Source organism: Paramisgurnus dabryanus, chromosome 18 (genome assembly GCF_030506205.2).
Source record: "Paramisgurnus dabryanus chromosome 18, PD_genome_1.1, whole genome shotgun sequence".
Taxonomy (NCBI): Eukaryota; Metazoa; Chordata; class Actinopteri; order Cypriniformes; family Cobitidae; genus Paramisgurnus; species Paramisgurnus dabryanus.
In genome coordinates, this window is record NC_133354.1 from 16,700,342 (window position 1) to 16,723,961 (window position 23,620).

A 23,620-nucleotide genomic window follows, 5' to 3' on the forward strand; every position below is an offset into this window, starting at 1 on the left:
GTATGGCTGTAGAACAGCCCTCCATCAACTTTTACATAAGTATAAAAAGTTTTAACGACACCAAATACAAGTCTAAATGTCATAAAAACTGAAATAACTGTAGTTGTGACTTTTAAAAAACATATCTCATATTACATTTAGAAATGGTAGAACAAAAAAAATTGCACCAATAATCCGAACATCCAATCCAATAAATAAAATATATAAGACTTGATAATTTGATTCTCGAGCTGATATGGTAAATTTGACAAATCTATTGTGACATTTAATTTCATAAGATTATCAGATATCTTCTGTCTCGACAAATTGTTGCCCGTTCTTCAGTTTCGACATGTCGAAAGGCTGGAATTAATGGATGATAATATATATATATTGCTAACAGAAATAGCTTGTGCAAAATCATAAGCTACAATCTTGTGACTGGCTGCAAGCAATATAAATTAAGGTATGCATCAGTTCACAAAAACCATTACATTTTCACATATGGCCAAAGTGACTTCCACTGCATTACAAGGTATACATCAGTATGCCTTTTCCCTGGGTTTGAACCCACAACCTTTTGTGCTGTTTACAATTCTCTACCACTGAGCTATACAGGAAACAAAGTTATACCCAGTCGGCTACAATGAGCATTTCAATAGAAAAGTTTCATGATCAGCACAAGGCATTGAGATTTTTGGGCTAAATAAGTCTCAATGTCCTTTAGTCTACAACATTCTCAGAACTTATATATTTGTATATACCGTACATGTATAGAAAGATGTGTAAACTTTGTTTTACTTAGTCAAATATTAAGTCATTAATTGCTTATTTCCCCTATGACTTTACATTCATTGTTATACTGTAGGTTTTAAAGGCCACATACACAAACTGTTTCTGCTGTTTATCTTGGGTACCTATAGAGTATTGCATCCGAGTCTTTAGTTATATTAGATTTATAAAAGACAGATCAGATGTACCGCAAATTTCTGTATAAAGCCAAGCTCCTAACTTATGATTCACTACATGTTTAGGTTGTTAACATTATATGCACTAACAAAACACTTACTGCCTGCGACTTATGATCCAGTTGCTTTATTACTGGGACTTCCCCAACACTTGGACAACTCTGCTTCTACACCGTATAAACAAAATACATCCATTGTTCCCATAATGCTGGGTTCTTTGGGATACTAAACAAGCTTAAAATTCCAAACAACAACACACTTCTTTGGTGATGTTAATTTGTGTCGACTCTTGGTTGTTTGTTGTTGTGTGCGCGATTCCGGTTGAAAGCCCATAAAGGACAATAGACCCACACTTTAAATACTTGCTTTTGTCATGTTATCTTAACATGTAGACAATTGTAATCCAAAGGATGTTGCTGCTGTCAAACTCATATGCCACTCTACTCAAGCGAATCATTGGAGGCGTTCGGTACAGCATTGCACATCATTAATACCATTACGCCCATGCACAGGATTCAAATCAGTATACAGTCAGTTCATAACCATCAGATGACCTTTAAGAGGCATTTTAGTTGCTAGGGTGTCATTTTGCTGTCTTTGCTTAAAATCTCTGCTAATTTCTATCACTTAACAAAGAAACACATTTTGTTAAGAAAAGCAGGCATAAAATTGTAATGGTTTAAATGAATGTAGATTCAGAAAAGTGTAATTTATTTCTTAACAGTGAACATAAAAGGGCATTCAAATAAGAAATTATAATTGTGTCAACAAATGAAGAGTTTGGTTCCAAAACGAAATAACTCTTTATAACTTTTTGCGTTACAATTAATATCAATCAAACTGCAGTTGATTTGTTTTGATTTAAGCCTTCATACACTGTAACAAAAAATACAGCTAAGTAGCACAATAAAACACAATAAAAACATGATAGCGTGATTCTCAAAAAAATCCAGATTTAGAAGGTGTACAGCATCAGAATTTTTAAAAAGCCCTTGAAGCCATTTTTTTTTTTTTTGCACATATAAGATTAAGGTCTGAACATAATATAACCATTATTTTTTGAGGATTTAAAAAATATTTCCTGTAAAATTATTAAATTTTTTTTGCTTATCATTATCAAAAATTATCTTTACCGCAACATGATATTACATTAAATATATGCATTTACAAACTCATGTTTCGGTAATGAGAACTAAAAAGTTGTCTAGGTACTACGACAAACAAAATGTTAACTTTTATCAGGAGAGAAAAAATAAGAACTGCTTACCTGGTAGCCATCTTGAGTGTCACAGTCAATTATGTCCCTTCCAACAATTTTTTGTTGTTGAAAATGTTAGTTCCTTGAGGGCTTAAACAATGATTGAAAATTGTTGCGGAGGATGAGAAAATTGGTCTTGGACACATTTATAATCCTTATAATTGTCTCTAAATTTACCAATGATCACCAAATACCACGTTTCTTTTCTGTAAATGTATAACATGCACTGAAGCTTTTTATTTTTTATTTTTTTTAATTATAAATATTTCCATGTCAAAGAACCGAAATCCAGTCATGGACACGTTGCGGTAATGAACATTTTCTCCCTTAAATGTGGAAAAAAAAACAAAATTGGTTTGTATGATATCATTTGAATTCATGTGCAAAATAGTACATGAAGAGATGTTTGTAACTGTATGCTTCTTTTTTTGATAGCATTTACTTTAAATATCAAAATGTTTCATGACACCTTATAAGTCTAATTTCACGAGAATCACCCAATAATATAATAATGAATAAGTTTTGACAAACAATTGGAGTTATCTCGTAAACTCTTCAAATATCTTTTTTTTATATTCGGAAGGTTTCGCTTTTGTGAACATAACCAAATTGCAAGTCTAGGTACACATCAGTGTGACATACTCTCAGTCATACACAGATTCAATTTGAAGTAATGCCTACTGAGGAGCTGAATGCTTACTCAGAGGCTGAATAAGGCAACTAAAACGAGGAAGTCACCTAGTGACACAACAGTTTGTTAACATTTCTAGCCAGCCTGGTAATAGCTGTTTTAATCCCTTGAGGTCTGCAATTTGACATCTGTCATCGCTTAAAACAACAAAAGATTAACCATGCCATGGTTGATGATAACTGGCTGATGCCACCACAAGGCAAAACGTCTATCTTATGCTATCAACGTATAAAGAAACATATCTTGCTCAAATCAAAATAAAACACAAATGGTGAACCTGCAGTAAATGATGGGCAATCTTAAACCGCGAGGGAAAATTCCACTCATGTACGATTATATGTTTATGTGTTGATGGTGCAACTGTGACATCTGCAACATGAACGAAATCGGCAAAATGGAGGCGGTAAAGAGTTTAAAGGGAGATGGGCAATACCCAAAGCTAATTAAGCACAAACACAAAAGCCAGAACCAACCCACAGACCGCTATTTGAATACACTAATCATAATGTGAAAATCCTCTTTATTTCAGACTGATGGGGATGCAGACTACGTTCCAGAAAGCTGTAGAAACTACTGGCCTCTAGCTCCTCTATCCACTTTACACATACACAAGCGAATGACACATGCAGATTTTAGGCTTTTTCATATTAGACATATATAATCATCTTACACACTATGATCTGCTTACACAAGTAATCCTTAGCTTCGTCCTCCTCTGTTATCTTGCACGCTAACTCCTGACGTATAGCGTATGGTAGTGCAAATGGATTTTCGGGTTAACTCGCCAATGTTCTAACAGGATTGTGAAGATTGTAAATGATAAAATGCATGTAACCAGATCATGCACAGCTGTAAAAGGTGCAGCCAGTCAAATTCTGTGGTGTTTTGTGTATATTTATCTGTCACTTGGAAGAAGCTTGCAAGATTAGTCAAATGCCCATATCCTCCAAAACCGAAACTACACAAAACTACACAAAATTAAACAATAGCAGACACAACACATTAAACATGACTTTACTTGCAGTCAGAATAAACATGCTTTGTGCCAACCACAATGACAGTAATTTGGTGAATTAATTACTCCTTGCCTAGAGCATAAGACTACAAAAATATATATATACACAGTTTGATACTCACCACTAGATTTGCAATATAAAAACTGGGTACACAATGTAAAATCTGGGTTTTGAATTATTTAGGACCACTGCTGTAGTCACATAGACTTGACTCCTTGTGTGAATCCTGCAGCTGTTATTTGTGCTGCCTAGTTTTTAATTAGCAAAAATATCAAACACAGGTTTGAAAGCAAAGTGTCAAGTACCAGCTTTACACTAAAATGTTAGAAAGTCAGAGAATCAATAAGGGATCAAGTTTAACCAACATAAAATAAATGTTGCAGCATTCAAATGATTCAAAGTCTTGATTGAGGGCAGAAGACAATGGCACTTTTCCTACCAATAATTGTGGCACCTGAGGGGTTGGCATGATGTCAGCTTCATTTACACTCAATGACAACAAACCAAGTACTACACAGTATAACACCGAACAACTAATCATGCCTGTTCCCAATAGCCAGTTTCACACGACCCATTCTCATTTACAAACCAAGTTAACAGATTGTTACAATCAGAGCTGCAATTATCATCTCAGCCAGTTCCAAATCAATGGTGTCCTAGCGCCATCGTACTATACTACGTTCTCATTTAAAAGCCTTCATCTCATGCCATGATGCCATCTGCAGTGTTGTTGAACCATATGTCCTCGCAGTGCCAACTATTCAGCACCCACACGAAACTGTGAGGCCATCAGTACCATGGACAGAACACTGGCACACGAGCATCAGGACCACGGACAGCTCCATAACTCAAGAGCCAAACCTGTTGCTGCTGCATTACAGTCTGCTATAGGGTCAGCTTGGACTATTTAGCCAATGGAAGCACAAAGCATCAGGATCATCCAAATAACCACGCAGATCGTTGGTGTTTTTGCTCATTTGTTGCTGTAGCTTAATCTGGCTTTGCGCTCTATCCCAAGAGCCCATCATTTCATTCACTAACTTTACAAGGTTTAGAAAAGAAGATTTGTCTTGGCAATATTAAAGTTGCAGTTTGGCAGACATAAGCTGACTGATATCTAATGGAGCTTCTTTGGATCTTTGATGGAACTTTGATGTTGCAGATATGTTCGTAATATACTAGAATAGGTAGGAGCTCTTTTAGTCAAAATCTCTTAATTTAACACACTTATACTGTATGTCTAGCAACCATTTAGCACCTCTTTGACTTGACAATGACTTAATCTTTCAGGCTAAAGATAAGAGCCAAACATCACTTGCATTTCATTTCCATCTATACGAACTTTGGGGATGTACCACAATAAAGCAATAAGATGTCGTGCATTTAAAACTGGTGTCATATAACGCCTCATAAAGGGACAGTTCCAAATATTTTGACATTGCAAACCTGTATGACTTGTATCGTATAGACAATAATATATGATAAGCAAAATGACAAATAAGTTTATATAAAAGTTCTAAATATATTACTATTCAACCAAGTAATATAGTTATTTTATATGTTTATGTATGATATGTCTTCATGGCTCATCCAGTTAAGGTTCAAAGTGATCTATTGTATAATAAGCACTGGGACACCTGCTGTGACTTAGCCAGTTTTCCCATGCAGGTGTTGTCATTAGCTGACTAACCAAACAACGTCTGCTTGTTTTATTCAAAGAAAAATGAAAAAAGGCATTATCAGCAAGATAAAATAGTCAAATGCACAGAAATGAGAGATTAAGGTCACTGAGGATACACCTTCTTTTAAGTTTGGAATAGTAAGCTTCCAACAGCAATCTTAAGATCAAAACATGAGAGGCACTGTTTTGCAACCCCCTTTTAGACTGCCTGAGTATCCTACTAAATCCTATAGGATTAGCGTTAGCTCACAGTCATGCTGGAACAGATTTAACCGCATTGCTCTTCTCTTTGACCCTGCCATTAGGATCTGAGTATGAAACTGCAAAGCATGAAGTCACGACGACTAAACTTTGCACCTGAATTCATAGCTTTTTATGGTCTAGTTAACTGCATTACTATTAAACATATGGCGATTATTGAAATAAATGCAATAACAAAAACTGTATCCTACCCCTCATATACATTACACTAGCAGCAGCAGCTGTGAAACAAATTGGTGCTCGCATCTTAGCATTTAGATGATGTCCCTTAGTTTAGATGTCAGACATCATGTTTGCGTACACTTATAAGTGAAAAACCAGCACATAAGCACATTTGAAAATAGCATAGCACCTCTCCTTCAGGAAAACAGATCAAAAATATTTCCCCAAACATCACCCGGTCAGTAGCAAATAGCAAATCATGCTCAAGACTGTGTTATAAGACAAAAGCTTTTTGGCTAATAAAAAATAAGTTAAGAGTCCTTAGATAAGTGCCACCTCAACCACTTTCTTTTACTGTAAATTCATATAAGGGCGGTTTCCAGGATGGGGCATACATTACTCCCAGACTAAAATGCATGCTTGCCTTAATTTAAAAACATCTTGCACTACATATCTTAACGTATATCAGTGTCATTATTTTGTCTCATGATGCAAACAATTACTATTTTTTGTAAGGTATAAAACTAAGGCCTAGTCCTGGATTCATCTAAACCCTGTCCGGGAAACTGCCCCATAACCTTTAATTATTAAAACTTGGAATAAAACATTATGTAGCTCGAATTGCTTTCAAGACACAAGCCCATTCTGTATACAGTCATTTTCTTCACATGGTCGGATTTCTTATTTGGATCCAGAAGAACTTATTTACTCTAACGGTAATTATGTCATTTAAAAACTAATGAGATTGATGACTGTTCTAAGGAAAGCAGGCAGGTGTGATAGGCATAACAAGGCACCAAAATACAAAAATGTACCTTAGTAAAGACAAGGTTAAGATTTTCTAGAGTTTTTGTCATGTTTACAAGCGAACAAAACGCAACAATGTGATAAGGTGTTTAATCTTACAATTCTCTTGGGGCGTAAATAATTTAAAAAAATGAAGCAATATCACAGACATACACTGAACTACAGCTGAACCATAACTGAAGAACTTGGATGGTCAACTTCCCTAAGTTTACCCTTGACCCCTCAGGGTTGACAAAGAAAGCGATTCTGCTTTAAATGTACATTTCACACCGCTCCTTAGACCACATTGCACCACAATTGATGTCACAAAAATAACTTGCACGGTGCACGCTGATACTTTCGCCATCACCGAAAGCTAGCTATTGTTGTTAATAAATTTTTAAATATGGATATTTTTCTTCCAAAAATCGCATGGATTTCATCTTAGAAGGCCTTTATTAACCCCATGGATTACCTCTGTAAAGGATAAATGCAGTTTTTTGGGCTTTAAAGTCAGAGGTTGTTCCCTAGACCCTGTTTACTACGTTATGAAGCTTGGAAGAGCAAGGATTTTTTTCTAATATAATTTCATCTTTCATAAAAAGTTTTCTTAAAATTTTGAACAATACTTGTTCTTGTCTTAGATCAACTTCGATTAACTTTTTATCCACACTGTCAGAAATAAAGGTACAAAACTGTAGCTTTTCTGTCACTGGGGCTGTACCCTGTCAAAAAGTACAGTTTTGCACCTAAGGATTTCATTTTAGTACCTCAGAGGTACATACTGAGAGCTTATTAGTACCTCAAAAATACATATTAGTACCTAAAAGGTACATATTGGTACTAAATGTTTACATATCTGTACCTAATGGTCCATACAATTACCTTTTTAAAGGGTGCTGCCCCACTGACAGCTAGGGTACATATTTTGACTTTTTTCTAACAATGTAGGAACAGTAATCTACCCAAAATTTTATTCTGTTTTGTATTCCTGTAAAGGTACCAAACAAAAACTTAGGGTACAGCCCCACTGACAGAAAAGGTACAGTTTTGTACCTTTATTTCTGACAGTGCACTTCAAATGTTGACTAGTGTAAATCGATGATGCCTTGATGATGAGTAAGTCTAATCATAGGCTGGAGTCTCCCTTTAAGCCTAACACATTTAAAAAGTAAAGAAAAAGTTTAATTTTGATTTCATGGAGACTTTAAATATATAATATTTTGACATGGGCAACAGTAAGCAACTACCTGGCAACCGCCCAGAATACTACAGCAACTACCTAGCTATGCTTTAGCAACCACTCCAGCAAAATAATAAAAAACTATTTAGCAACCCCTTAGCAACTGCATAGCAACACGCTGACAACTACCAAAAGCTCTCTACCACGTACACAGGCAAGCATCAATCACAATTTCTTCAAAAATGTAAACTAAACATAATTTCACAGTTGGAGAAACATTATAACAGACTGATTAAAATTTTGAACAGTTATTTATTTTTGACACATTGGAACATTAAAAGCAATTGAGCTTTAAATTGATGGTGTGAATGACTTTATTTTGCAAGTGAACATGTGTTTGGGTTCTGCATTCTAATGAAAACTTTGAAGAATTTTATTCTGAAATCCAGAGGATTAGTGGTAACCAGAAGGGAAGTGTAAGATCAAGCTGCTCTGGGCTAAAGTCTTATTCTCTCCACACAGATTCGGCATTGCAGAGAAGAAAAAGATTATATTTAAGGAGTGGAACCAACTATTTTAGTTTTTGCTATGCAATACAAAAATACACTCTTACATTTAAAAATTTTTTAAAGGTTTATTTAACCCAATGGTTCTGTTTGTCCACAGCTTACCCAACCAACAAACGTGTAAAAAGTATTGACATGTTTCAAAAAAACTTGAGAATCCTTAAAGTCGCTGTGAAAATAAAATGAAAAACTGTCATTTGTTTTGGAATATTGTGCTATTTATGAACTTATCTGTGAGCTTTTTTTATTCATGTGCCCTTTTTTAAATTCATTTGTCATCACGGGAAAAATAAGTAGGGATGCTCTGATCTGGATTTTTGCAGCTGACCAATTAACGATTTGTAATCTTCGTGATCGGCCGATAACGATTCCGATTTTTTAAAGCTAATATGCAAGCTTTGATGACTGTAACTGTTACATTTATTTCTAGATAAAGTAATTCCACAGATGTTGCCTCTGTTACATTACTTGCAGTAATTAGGTATATTATTGTGTTAAAGGGATAGTTCGGCCAAAAATTATATTAAACCCATGATTTACTCACCCCCAAGCTGTCCGAGTTGCATATGTCAATCGTTTTTCAGACAAACACATTTTCGGATATTTTAGAAAATGTTTTAGATCTTTCAGTTGATTAAATGTAATGTTCAAATAAATCAAATAAATCAAAGAGAATCAAATAAATAGATGCAAATAGATATTTAATATCTCTTTAAAAAGGTTTATGTCTCTTAAAAGTAATGAAAATTAAACACTTCACAGTCTTTACTGTATGAATTAAATATACACGCATTCGTATGAAGTATAACAGTTCTTTAGTCATGAGCAGAGAGTGATTTTATTGAGTGATGAATTATTATGTTACTGTAGCTTTAAGACGTGAGAGAAATAGCTCTGTTCACGTGCACTGATGACAGGCTACTGTGTGCGCGCACCGGGTGTATGCAGACAAGAGCAGCTATGAGGAAAAAGAAAGTTTAAATGTTCAAAACTTTAAAACACATGCGAATAATAAACTTCGGCATGAGGATGCAATTGTCCGCGATAGATATGTGTTGTATACGTTGTTTGATGGGAATGTCAAGACGCGTCGCGCTGTTGTCCGAAGCGCACCCTCATAGAAAATACGCATATCTCTGTAAAGGCAAAGAGAGAAATCCAAATCTGCATGTCGCACATGAGGAACGGGTTATAAAAATGCTCGCACTATGTAAAAAAATTTCTCTATGTGCAGCCGCATTCAGGAGCCCTATTATGACAAGAGTAAACAGAAAGATCGGTTCTTGTGATCGGCAAATTTAGTGAGTACAGATTGAGTCATTTAATGCCATTATCTGCTGATACCGATCGGCAGCCGATTGATCGGAGCATCCCTAAAAATAAGGCAACCGCCACTTCCATTTCATTGCGACTTTAAACTTTATTCAAGCTGTGTGAACACATAAACTATATTTGAGAGCTACAGGGAAGCAAGAGTTCATTTCAACCATTTTTGACCCAATGCTGGAAAATAACCCAGCATTTTTTAGAGTTTAAATGCATAAATTTTCATCAATATTTATTTATCTGATGCTTTTATCCAAAGGGACTTACAATTGCTATATATGTCACCTGTATAGGTGCTCAACCTTTCTGCTTTCATGAACTATGACATCACTGCTTTGCCTCCCTAGCACTTTTGACACGTGCCTCACACTTCAAGCTCCCCAAGTGTGAGAGAGTGAAAATATCACAGGAACTGTAAAACAACAGCTCAGAGGCGCATAGCGACAGCATCTAACACAGAGCTAATTTCTTTCCTGAGAGCCGCTTGCTCGCCACACTCACCTCCCCTTTAACAAGACTCACACAGACAGCGTTCAGCACGATACCCTTTAAAAAGCAATTCATCAGCTCGTCCTATGCATGTGTTCACTGAGATATGCTAAAGTTTGAAACTTGTGTAAACGTACACTCCAGTAATGCCTGTGAGAAAGGGAATTGCTAATGAGGTTTGACAACCTGCCAGCCAAACAAACATAATCCAGTACACCCTAAAGTCCCATTCAGTTTTTGATTAAACTCAAATGCAGCGTATAAGAGTTTGACAAAGAAAGCGTCTCTGTGCGCCTGCCCTGTGGTACTTTTCTCAGTTCACTGCAGGCTGCTGGAGAGATTGTGTGCTGCTTGAGCTCTCATAGAAGAAACACTGCTGATATTAGTTTGTTAGTCACACAGTCTGCAGGGCATCCGGTCACCAAATGCAAGCATTCACATGGGGATGATAAAATGGCCCGTCAACACTCCAATTTATGTGTGCTGAGCTGCTAGATTTAAAACCAGGCAAAACACAAACAGATACACGCAGATTACTACTGGAAGTGTAGCTGATGTAGCAACTACATTTTCAATCTGATCATGTAACCCAAAGTCCACTCCGCAATGCTCAAAAAACTCCAGACAAGATGGGCAGCATATACTTTAATAGAGATCAAATATTACAGATTTAACAGTGGCTAGCGTAAAGGAGTTGAAATATTTGTAGGCAGGACTGCAATTTATGTAAAGTGAGAGCAATTTAAAAAAAGAATAATGTGAAAATATATTTGTATTATCTCGCTGCATTAAAAAGAATAAATGTGCTGTCACGAGTGTATGTGTATCAGCTATCTTAAAAGTTGCCTACAGCGACAAAAGTTGTTTACCCAATACTGTTTTTGCCCTGATGTTTGGGGAAATTATTAATAGGAAATAAATTTTAATTAAAAAGAAAATAGTACATTTCATATGCGTAACATATGTTTATTAAGTTCATAATTAATTTGAGTACATTGCCTAAAAACACCCATTACCACGTGGATATTTAAAAGCACATGTCAGTTTCGCTGCGAGAGATTGCCATACAAAAAACTGTGGCTTGATGATGCTAGGAGCATGGAATGATGGGAATTGTCTTTACCTCCACTGCCAATCTGAATTCAATCTGACAGGATTTACTGACTATATTTATGGATGATGAAGTGAAATTAAATGTTAAAACCATTATGTTATAACTAGGGCTGATAAAACGATTAATTGTGATTAACTCTTTCTCCACCATTTAAGAAAAAAACGTTTCCCTGCCAATGACGAGTTTTTCTGGCAATCTGTATTTACACTGTTATCCACCAGGTGGCAAAAGTTATCAAATATATCAAATTAAAGAAAAGACACTCTACTTTAAAAAAAAGTTAATCCTACCTTCATTTGTTCTCTTTTTATCACCTCTCAAAAATGGGTAGGTTTCTTCAAAAAGACCACATTTTGAGCAAAAAGCTGAGATAATTACATTTTTGACTTTTGATAGAGATCAGATATAGAGCGATCCTCAAAACATACACAGAGTTTAAACAGTTTGCTCTAAGGGAATACTTCCGGGTTCTACAAGTTGGGTAAGAGCCCACCTGGTGGATAATAGCAAACATACGAATGGCCGAAAAAACAGGGCAGGGAAGCGTTTTCTCTTAATTGACGAGTTAACTCGTCAATGGCCGGGAAAGAGTTAAGAGGCGACCCTATGAACAGAGGTGGAACATTTTTTAAAACTGCTAATTCTCTGGATTAAAACATTGTTGAAACAGTTTTTTTTGGGGGGGGGGATCTTAGTACACATGAGCTTAACGCAACCATAAAAAAATTACACACTAGTCAACATTTGAAGTGGATCAAAACCTCTCATAAAAGTTGTCTTAAAACCAATACCCAATAACTTGTTTGATCCACTTCAAATGTTGACTAGTATATAATAATATTAACTGAATGCTCTCGGCACAAACTATATGTTCATCAAATACTTTCGCTTCAAATCCACTTAATCCCGGCATGTGTCATTTCAAGTGCATGGTCAATAAATAAAGGAATTGGGGCCGCCCAACACTGGATTAGACCCACTGGTGTCTAAACATGTCAAGAAAATAAGAAAACATGTCTTTGCATCTGAGCTCTTTAAACATAACACGGTGCTATTGGTTTTTATATATTCATGTGAAAAAATCTTACATATTTTGTTTTTTATATGGTATATTAAAAAATGTAATTAAAATATCAAATAGCAGAATAATTATATCATGATAGACACTATTACTGGTCAAACATATCGCATAAGTGAGCATATTTCCAAAACAAAACAAAACAAACAAAAAACTATCAGATCAAACAGTCTATAAATGCGCATCTATTCACTTCTAAAGTGCAATCTGTTGTTGGTTTAGAGGGAAAGTAAAGCTTTTGTCTATTAAAGAAGTAAACTAGCATAAAAGCTGTGTGGATATAACCCAGTGATGAGCCAGAGTTAATGTACTGCAACCAGTTTGGGGATTTGGGTGTCTGCTGCCTAGGCAACGAAACCCTGGAACCACGGCGACAGCGTGTCACAGGCAGACTGAAACTGATGATGCTCTGGGTTAATATGAACCTTTATAAAACTGATCCAGGGCCACTTCCCTCAGCCCAGTAAATAAACCTAAAAGGTTTATTTATAAAGCAAAAAACCTGAGATCAGACACTCACCGTTGACTGTAAGGTGCACCCAGCTGCCGTTGTGAAAGGTGTGGAACTGTTGCTCCAGCATCAGGACCTTGCACTCAAACCAGCCCTGATCTTCTGAGCGAACCCTCTCAATACGAAGAGATGACTTGCCGTGCAGGCTGGTTCGACCTGTGGGGTTAAAAGGCACGATATAAGACACGTATGAACTGTACATGCTTAAGGTCTCTGACCCTTTGTTAAAGGTTGCTGCTTGATATATAATTACAAAACAGACACAAACTATTACGCAAGTACCTTTAAAACACTTACATGTTTCAGATTTTTGAACCATTGCCGCCTGGACTTAGGGTTAGAGTTGGGTTTGGGTAAGGATGTCATTTTATGTAAATCTAACCCTAAACCGAAGTGACAATGGTAAGAAAATAGAAAAATGAGTTGTGTAACCAATACGTGACAATGACATGGACCAGAACTAAATTTATGCTGATGCACAAGAAACAAAGTGTCCTGAGGGGACTGCACAGGTAACTGCTTCAAATATATAAAGTCTTTATCTTTACTCTACTGCACACAGCCTAAGTGCAGATATCCATCACTCGTGAGTGTTTTTTTGTTACCAGTACGTCAGTTCTGAGGTGGGAGCCAAAGAGACTTGCAGTCATTTTTGACAGTCCTGTAAGCAACTTCGAGAAACATCTCTAGCTGCTGAAGCAAATCCACCATGACATGTTATAGCTGGCTGGACATTTCAAGGGTCAAACGGAGGAAGGGATTTATGCCGTTTTCTGGCAACAATGCCGAACAGATGGCAGGGACAATATCAGCACTGGCAGAGGGGTTGCAAGACAGCAGAGTTTAGGGCTATTATGTGACAGTGTTTAACCTGCACAACAACTTTTTCTAGTAAGAAATGGCAAAACACAGACAGTACAGTAGTCTAAAAAGAGTATGTTATAGTCCCACAGCGTACAACATAAAACTATTATGTAAAGAAAATTCATTAAGTAAATACAGTCATATGAATGACCCAAATCTTTAAGCATATATATTCACAGTACAGTACATATACTGTATCTGTATTAGGGTGCCGCATAGGTCCAAGCTATTTTCTGCTAGTAAACACAATTCATAAAAACAAAATACTGATCTTAGAAGAACAGTTAAATGTACAATAAAAGTACACTTAAATCATAATTTTATTAAACCATTAAATATATTGTGAATATGTATTGAGAATATTTTATGCATCACTCAATCTTTTATAATAATGTTTTACAAATCACAGCAATAAACAGGAAGGCAAACACCAAAAATACATGCAGAAGCTCCTTTGAGTGCTGTTAACCAAAGGCGAAATAAGAGCGGTCAAACGTCTGGCCTATTTTAACAACCGTTGGAGGGGGTTGATGTGAGCTAAGGAAACAATGCTGACACCAAAAGGGGTTAAATACAGTATTTTCAACCCAGCATTGGGTCAAAAAGGGATGAACTCAACCGGTTAGGTTGAAAATAACCCAGTATATACAAGATATCAAGGTTTATTTTCAGAATGTAGGATGATTTTATGTAGAAAACAGTAAATCACAAAAATAAAATTACTTTAGTTCGGTTTTTACATATTGTTTGCATAGGTATGTCATGGCATAATATTCAAGAAAAGAGATGCGCTCACACCACATGACACATAATTCAATAAGGCAATAGAGGTCTGGACGTCACGTGACCCATTCTGCGCCCTTTAATATTTTTATTTTAAACACTCAAATTAAACTAAATTTTAAAGAAACTATGACAGAAAATGAACACATACTAGATTATTAATGAATTAAATGTTTTATCAACCGGCTAGTTATGCTCCAGACAGTGACGGACCATGTCTTTCTCTCATTTCGCGTCCACGCTATTCTCCGAGATGCAATTGACGGCCTTTTGTGCAGCGAAATTTAGTTAAGGTGGTAGGGTTTCCAAGCTTAGGTGGGCCGCCCGAACTGAAAAGTGCTGCGGGAAACCCTGCGTACATCCAAAACTTAATAGATAAAAGATCCCTATAATGCCTTTTAACATGTATTTAAAACACTCAAATAAAACTCAATTTTGAAGAAACTATGACAGAAAATGAACACATACTAGATTATTAATGAATTAAATGTTTTATCAACTGGCTAGTTATGCTCCAGACAGTGATGGACCTTGTCTTTCTCTCATTTCGGCCATGTGGTGCGTGTGCCCGCTCATGTGTGAAGCGCGTCCACGCTATTCTCCGAGATGCAATTGACGGCCTTTTGTGCAGCGAAATTTAGTTAAGGTGGTAGGGTTTCCAAGCTTAGGTGGGCCGCCCGAACTGAAAAGTGCTGCGGGAAACCCTGTACATCCAAAACTGAATAGATAAAAGATCCCTATAATGCCTTTTAACGTGTATCAGCTCAGTTATTTTCCACATTAAACTCTTTAATGTCCTTTCAGAGTAACAAATAAGCATACAACATATTAAAATAGTAAGGTTTGTAAGGTATAAGAAGTCCACAGAAGGTTTAAAATTATTGTTCAACCACTACCGATTTGAATGCTACAATGTTAAAGTGCCCTACGATTGCCTGGCAAAAGGATGGAGTTTAAGCTGCGTGACGTAAACTGCAGGAACCCTATACAATCACTGCAAATAATGAGGTAAACTATAAAACAACAGAAGCAGTAATTTGCATGATTCATTCATGCACTGTTACATGCTGGGAACTGGAAACCTGCCTCCAGCACCACAGGAATAACAATGGGGCAATATTAGGATACATTTATGCAGTAATTGATACTCAGTACAGTTAATTGTGAAGTGGCACATTTAGGCTGTAAAAAAGGACTGGCAAAGGGCAAAAACCTGGAAGAATTTTTCAAGGTGGAGCCAATGGAGGGTGGAGCCCAGATGGACTTCCAGGGCAGAACCAGGGGGCCAACCAACAGAGGTGGAGCCAGAAAAGGTGGAGCCAGATGGATGAGGGAGCTTAGTAAAGCTTAAATGATGGTGGACCACAGCAGAGCTCAATCGAGAGCCATAAGGCTGATGATGGTTTGAGGTGAAGTCATGGACCTAGTAAACCACAGTGCAGACAGGTGAAGAAGACCGAGGTGGAGCCGGAGAGCTGGTGGGAGTCATCAGCAAGGAAGTCGGGAAGCTGAGAGGCACAAGGCAAGAATGGCATCTTTCTCTTGGATTAAAGGGATAGTTCGCCCAAAAATGATATTAAACCCATGATTTACTCATCCCAAGCTGTTCGAGATGCATATGTCCATCATTTTTCAGACAAAAACTTTTCAGTTATTTTAGAAAATGTCTTTGATGTTTCAGTTAATCAAATGTAAAGTTACAGGGTCCACGTCCTTGAAGTCCAAAAAATGCGCATCCATCCTTCACAAAATAAATCCATACGGCTCCACGATGATAAACAAAAGCCTTCTGAGGGTAATACGTGCCATTTTGTTGTAGAAATATCCATATTTAAAACTTTATAAACGAAAATAACTAGCTTCTGGTAACGCCGCCATCTTAGACTCAGGAGTGTACGCACTTTTCTTAGTGACGAATCACAAATTCTGAGGGAGGGGGCACAGAGCAGCAGCACAGAACCCTCCATAAACTGCGTACGCTCTCATCTTGAATGCGGACGCGACTAAGATGGCGGTGTTACCGGAAGCTAGTTATTTTCATTTATAAAGTTTAAAATATGGATATTACTACAACAAAATGGCGCAGATTACCCTCAGAAGGCCTTTGATTATCATTGTGGAGCTGTTTGGATTGGACCCCGTAACTTTACATTTGATTAACTGAAAGATCTAAGACATTTTCTAGAATAACTGAAAATGTGTTTGTCTGAAAAATGGTGGACAAATGCATCTCGGACGGCTTGGGGGGTGAGTAAATCATGTTTTTTTTTTTTTTTTGTTAAACTATCCCTTTAAGGACTAGCTCCATGGATTAAGGTAGCTCACACTTTTGATACCACTACTGGGTTCGTGGTGAAAGATCTTTCTTTGGCTCCAGGGCTCTTTGGGCTGGGAAAGCTTTTGTCTTTTTGTGAGCAGTGATAGCTGGCAATGGTATGGGCTCTGGGTAACAGGAGTTTTTGATGTTTTCCTTGACGACTCCCACAGTGAATGAGGGTGCCAAAACCTACAAGACATAGTCAATGAATTCAATACACGAATGGGGTCTTCCTCCACAACCAGCATCTGGTCTAGGATGTCATCCATCCCACTCCGAAAAGATGTAATTGAGAGTACCGGGCAAAAATCTCCTCCTTCAAAGGGTAAATCCATTTTAGTAGGTTGAGTCTGCTGTCACAGTGCGTAATACAATCCTACACGCTTTATGCAGATATTACTAATAAAGTCTTTTAATAGACACCTGAGAACAAGGAGAAAACCACGAGCAATAATAAACCGCACATTATCTAGGAATGAGAACCGATAGCCAAATAAACAGAACCAGAGGTATACACAAGGAGAACAAAGGAAATGTAAGTACACACAAGTGGGTCTATTCATAAAGCAAACAAGTGAGGAGATAATTGAGCTAAACAAAGGTACAGTAATAAATTACTTAAATGAGAAGAAAACACAGGAAGCATAAAGTCACTTGCAAAACAGACACTTGAGATTTGAGACACGTTCAGCTTCTTTTTTAGCACCAATACATACTAGCTAGTGGCCTCTTTATCAGCCTTTAAACACATGCCCACACAAAGACAATTACATGGGATTCCTATAAAGTCATTTAGTGGTGGATATCATTTCATGCCTGAGCAATACTGCACACAAAGCAAACTTGTGTTAGACAGCAGAGTCAAGACATGCAGGGGTCTCACGCACAAAAATACAGGGCTACTGTGATCAGGCTGAGTGCAGCTATTAGTGTAGACTCTGGAGGATGTAGTGCCCACTACAGGCCACAGGTCAGAGGAAATATGGTGCTGAATGAGACTTCATGTAAATGCAGGTCACAGAAGCACGCTGGCTGTTTATGCCACAGTTATAGACTTTGCTTATTGTGCTATTTTACTTCATAGATAGGCGACAATGACAAGGAAGAAGCCATTATTTAAAATAGGAATTTGTTTTAGATTTACACATCCTTGGGAATTTTGGGGATAATGTAACTACACAACTGAAATATAAAATAAATGTAAAATACATCACACTGTGCAAGTGGTTTTTGGATATTTTATCATAAAAACCTTCATCTCTGTGTTATCTTATGTATTTAGCACCATGGTCCTAGACAAACGTTGTCTCATGTCATTAATGTACTGCACTGGTATGGTTGAAATGACAATAAAGTTCCTTGACTTGACGCAACTGTAATAGCAACCTTTAAATCAATAAAGGTCTTCATCTGGCCTTTTTTATATTAGAAAATTAAGAATATTTTTTCCTAATGATGTAAGAACTTAAAACAAAGATTTGCAAAACAAATGTCTATTATCTGATTTACAGGAAACATATTCGACACCATTGCAGCATAATATAATGGAATAAAATGGAAGTATAATGAAAGTATTTGCAGGGCTGCACAATAAATTGCATGCGATTGTCAATATGCGATATGATAAGCTGGGCCATATCGCATTCATTATCGCAGGCAATACGCCCACGATAATGAGGACGAAATTGCCCCGATTGTCAGTAAACTGTGGCTTTGTGTAGTAAATGCCGCTCGGTCAAACTTTATTTTACGGTATCACTGTTACAGTGTAATTATACATTTAAGTACTAAGTAATAATCATTAATAACATGTACTTACTATAGGGTTGGGGTTAGGATTAGGGTTTGGTTTAGGGTTAGTTGCATGTAATTATGCATAATTAACTGTTATTACTATAATAATTACATGTAACATGTGTAACAAAGACACCGTAAAATAAAGTGTTACCTGCCGCTCAATCTGAAAGAAGGTGATGGCGATTTACTACTTATCAAGGAACCGGCTTTATTGACGAGATGCGCATGACAAACGCATGCGATTTATTGTGCAGCCCTAATTTGCACTAAAGACAGATTTGTTTTCCTCTCTCTCTTTGACATCTAGAAACTGTTTTTACTTCTGTACCTTTATGATTTCTGTTTGTAAATGGCCTTTATTATGGCTAACCTCCAAGTACTGTTTCAGAATATATCACAATGTCTATTAAGACAGGTCTATTTGCCAAATACTGAATATGTAAATGGATTGAACGGTGTTTTGCCACTTATTTTAAATTAAAAATGTTACTATTTCAAAATAGTTCAGAAAATCCTATTTCCATGTGATACATTGCATCTTAACCATTTAACCATTCTGAATTAACTTGTAAATATATTTGAATATCTTAATCCGTTAAAAAAACAACTCAGCACTGCACACAATGTGTTAAATCAGCTAAGGATTCATAATGAGAGCAAGAAGAACTGGTGAAAACCCATTCCCATCATATTACCATTCACTGTGAGTGAGAATCATTAAAATTATATATCCTGCCCCAAGCTACATCTGATCAACTATCACAGTTCCTTTGCTTTTATAAAAAAATCTGACATTCTTTTGAATTATGCCCTTTATTTCTTTGTTCCTTATCAATGATGTAATTTCCATCCTCAATTAGGGAAGGATCATATTTGATCCACCTTGTGTCCCCCGTGCACACCACCTCAAAACCTCTTTTTTTAATCTTCATGGCTGATGCTCTCATTCATAGCTTTCAAACCTCTGGGAGGGAGATTAAATAATGTATCAGGACCTGGACTAAGCCCATTCAAGAGAAAATGTGCATGCTGTTTGATCACATACTTTATAATATCTGCTGGGTTATATATTTTGTATATTCCAAACACCCCCACCTACTATACAGTGTTTCACTCTCTCTCTCTTATAGTACTAAGATTACATAACTTTTGTTCTGCTTCACAAAAAGCAGATTGAGCCTATCCCTCTGTGTGTGTGTAAAGTTTAAAGTATGAGCATACCGGCATACTCGGGGTCCACATGGGGAGGGTAGAAGCGAAAATTGATAAAGAAGGGGATGGGCACTCCAAACTTGAACCACTCCACCACGTAGGGCTGACCGTTGAGTGGGTGGGTCACGTCACATCCTAGAATCACGGTCTCCCCAGCGCGGGCCGTCACAAACTGGGGTTCCTCTCTGACTCCGTGGGCACCTGTAAGAAGATACATTTTTCATGAAAAATTACAAACACAGCCTTGTACAGTACAAATCGCACTTCACAACTTTCATGGAAAGACTTATTTTAGCTGACATTTTTGGTCTTTAGGCAATGCTTCAGGACAGCATTGACTTTCTTTCAATTCTGCATAAAATAATTATCATGCTTAGATACTGAAAAGTTGAATTTGTTCAGATATTGACAGTAAATGGGTGAGCATTATTACAGTATGTAAAGTCTTAAGGCAAAACCACTAGCGTTCATCATTTACTACAGTAGCAATGTCACCTAAATTTATCCAGATCACATCAAAGTATTCAAAAATCTTCAAATAGGCAACAAAAAATTGTCTTTTTGTTAAAAAGTACACAAATATAACACTGACCTTGACAGAATGCTATTGGCTAGTAAAGTGCTGTTTGGCATTATAAAAATGAGAGGTCTCTGACATGACAGAAAGAAAGTCTAGACAGAAAGAATCTATAAGCCTAGGTGGGCTAAAATTGATTTATTCAATGAATAACTTCCTATGTGAGGCATTGCACGGCACATACAAAAAGCTCAGGAATCAAATGACTGATTCATGACTGAGATAAGATATTCTCATCTGCAGCTTTCTGCCTCTCTCTCCCCTCCCCTTCTCTCTACTCTAATGATGTGATGATGAGAGCCGGAGCACCGCCAGTGCGTCCCCGTGCATATACCCAAGACTCCCGCTGCACCCACCACCTACTGCAGCAGCACATGATGATTGGCTGCTGGTGACATCATCGCCGAGCAAAACAAGGAAGGTATGACTTCACTGTTTGCACGGCTGAGAGCAACAAGCGGTTAACAAGCTGCTCTCTCTCTCTCGCAGAGTTACTCCAGTTTACAATGAAAGACACAGGGGATTGAGTCGGTCAAACCGTTTGATACCCGAGAGAAAAAGGATGCACGCTTACACAGAGCACGCAAGCATCTTAAATTTCATTGTTTTTTGTGACCATCAATCACCATCTAGGAAAGACACATTTATACTTCTATGAAACGCTGATGTGCACACAAATAAATATAGTAAAAAGTTGGTGTCCACATTAGGTAAGGATTTGATGGTGCACCCGATTTTCACAGATCTCTCTCAACATACAAAATGCGATGGAAGGCTGGAGGCCTTTGAAAATCCCACTTAGAAAAGTAGGTCAAGTTTCTCTAAAAACACTGAGCCGGGAGTCGTAACAATGCAAACTATTTACACCATTTGAAAAATTTCATATATTGTGTGCTCAATAAACCCATTCCAATTGACATATCTCTGAACTGTTTTTGTACTGGACTGCTCATGCAGTTGACTTTTGCCCTTTAGTTCCAATAATGTCATGTTATTATCTTGCAAACTAACTTTTAGAAATTGATTTTTGACAAATGTGAATCATTTAAGAATCGTCCGCATTGTGACTTTACAACGGAAGAGTATCTCACCCGCCTATAAGGGTGCATAACAACTAATCACAACTAATCGTTTGCAGAATAAATGTTTTCATTTACATTAAACACTGACCTAAAGGATTATTAGGAACACCTGTTCAATTTCTCATCAATGCAGTTATCTAATCAACCAATCACATGGCAGTCGCTTCAATGCATTTAGGGGTGTGGTCCTGGTCAAGACAATCTCCTAAACTCAAAACTGAATGTCAGATTGGAAAAGAAAGGTGATTTAAGCAATTTTAAACGTGGCATGGTTGTTGGTGCCAGACGGGCCTGTCTGAGTATTTCACAATTTGCTCAGTTACTGGGATTTTCACGCACAACCTTTTCTAGGGTTTACAAAAAATGGTGTAAAAAGGGAAAAACATCCAGTATGCGGCAGTCCTGTGGGCAAAAATGCCTTGTTGATGCTAGAGGTCAGAGAAGAATGGGCCGACTGATTCAAGCTGATAGAAGAGCAACTTTGAATGGAATAACCACTCGTTACAACTGAGGTATGCAGCAAAGCATTTGTGAAGCAACAACACGCACCACCTTGAGGCGGATGGGCTACAACAGCAGAAGACCCTACCGGGTACCACTCATCTCCACTACAAATAGGAAAAAGAGGCTACAATTTGCATGAGCTGACCAAAATTGGACAGTTGAAGACTGGAAAAATGTTGGCTCGTCTGATGAGTCTCGATTTCTGTTGAGACATTCAGATGGTAGAGTCAGAATTTGGTGCAAACAGAATGAGAACATGGATCCATTATGCCATGTTACCACTGTGCAGGCTGGTGGTGGTGGTGTAATGGTGTGGGGGATGTTTTTTTTGGCACACTTTAGGCCCCGAAGTGCCAATTGGGCATCGTTTAAATGCCACAGCCTACCTAAGCATTGTTTCTGACCATGTCCATCCCTTTATGACCACCATGTACCCATCCTCTGATGGCTACTTCCAGCAGGATAATGCACAATGTCATTTCAAATTGGTTTCTTGAACATGACAATGAGTTCACTGTACTAAAATGGCCCCCACAGTCACCAGATCTCAACCCAATAGAGCATCTTTGAGATGTGGTGGAACGGGAGCTTCGTGCCCTGGATGTGCATCCCACAAATCTCCATCAACTGCAAGATGCTATCCTAAAAAACTTTTATTCTGCAAACAATTAGTTGCGATTCGTTGTTATGCAGTCCTACCTGCCTATTTAAATCTTTACCGTTCTCATAAAACAAAATTGATCAAAAAGTTTGTTTTGCTCAAGAAAATAACTCAAGCATTACTGAAGTGTTAGCGTCTGCCATCTACTGCAGAGAGAAGCACTCATCTGATCGTTGCATAACATGCTTGATGATGAAAATCTGCAGCAAATAAACAAGATGAATCCTGACTGCGCAATTACTGTACATTTGAAAGAGCCCACTGTCAAAATCTTCCTCATGAGTATCATTCGGGAAGGACGCTCACGCTATACAATGTGTATTAAATGATATATTTCTTTGCTGAACAATATCCTAAAGCTTCATCCATCATTCATCCACATCAGACGATTTTGACAGGGCTTATAAAAAGCAAAATATCATGGTGGCTTTGGAAAGTAATGAAGCGCTAATAGCAGCAAAGGACTTGACCTAGTTCGGCCGGATCACACCACCCCTGCCATGCATCACTCACCGAGTTCACACTAAACACTCTGAGAGGTGCTGGCTGGCTCGCTGGCTGTGAAATGTGCTCTTTGTTTTCAACTATCCCCAGCTAAGACATGTGCACCTCTCCTCTTGTCCTGCACAGCCCATCTCTGGTTTCAAGTGACTTAAAACAATCATATGATTAAAGCCTGAGCAGACAGCAGAACCAGTAGGTTCATCAGCTAAATATGCTTCTTTGAATTACATTAAGCATAATGGCTGATCCG

General features: G+C 37.5%; 1 protein-coding gene across 5 annotated transcripts in view; it reads right to left on the minus strand.

The window, feature by feature from the left end:
* igsf9bb (immunoglobulin superfamily, member 9Bb) overlaps nt 1-23,620 on the minus strand; it is a 113,811-nt gene that overhangs the window by 66,108 nt on the left and 24,083 nt on the right. For all 5 annotated transcript variants that reach the window (XM_065286957.1, XM_065286955.1, XM_065286956.1 and 2 more), the window contains exons 2-3: nt 20,052-20,243; nt 13,079-13,225 (exon numbers count right to left, since the gene is read on the minus strand). In XM_065286957.1, the coding sequence (XP_065143029.1) occupies nt 13,079-13,225; nt 20,052-20,243 (339 nt within the window). The remainder of the gene's footprint in view (nt 1-13,078; nt 13,226-20,051; nt 20,244-23,620) is intronic.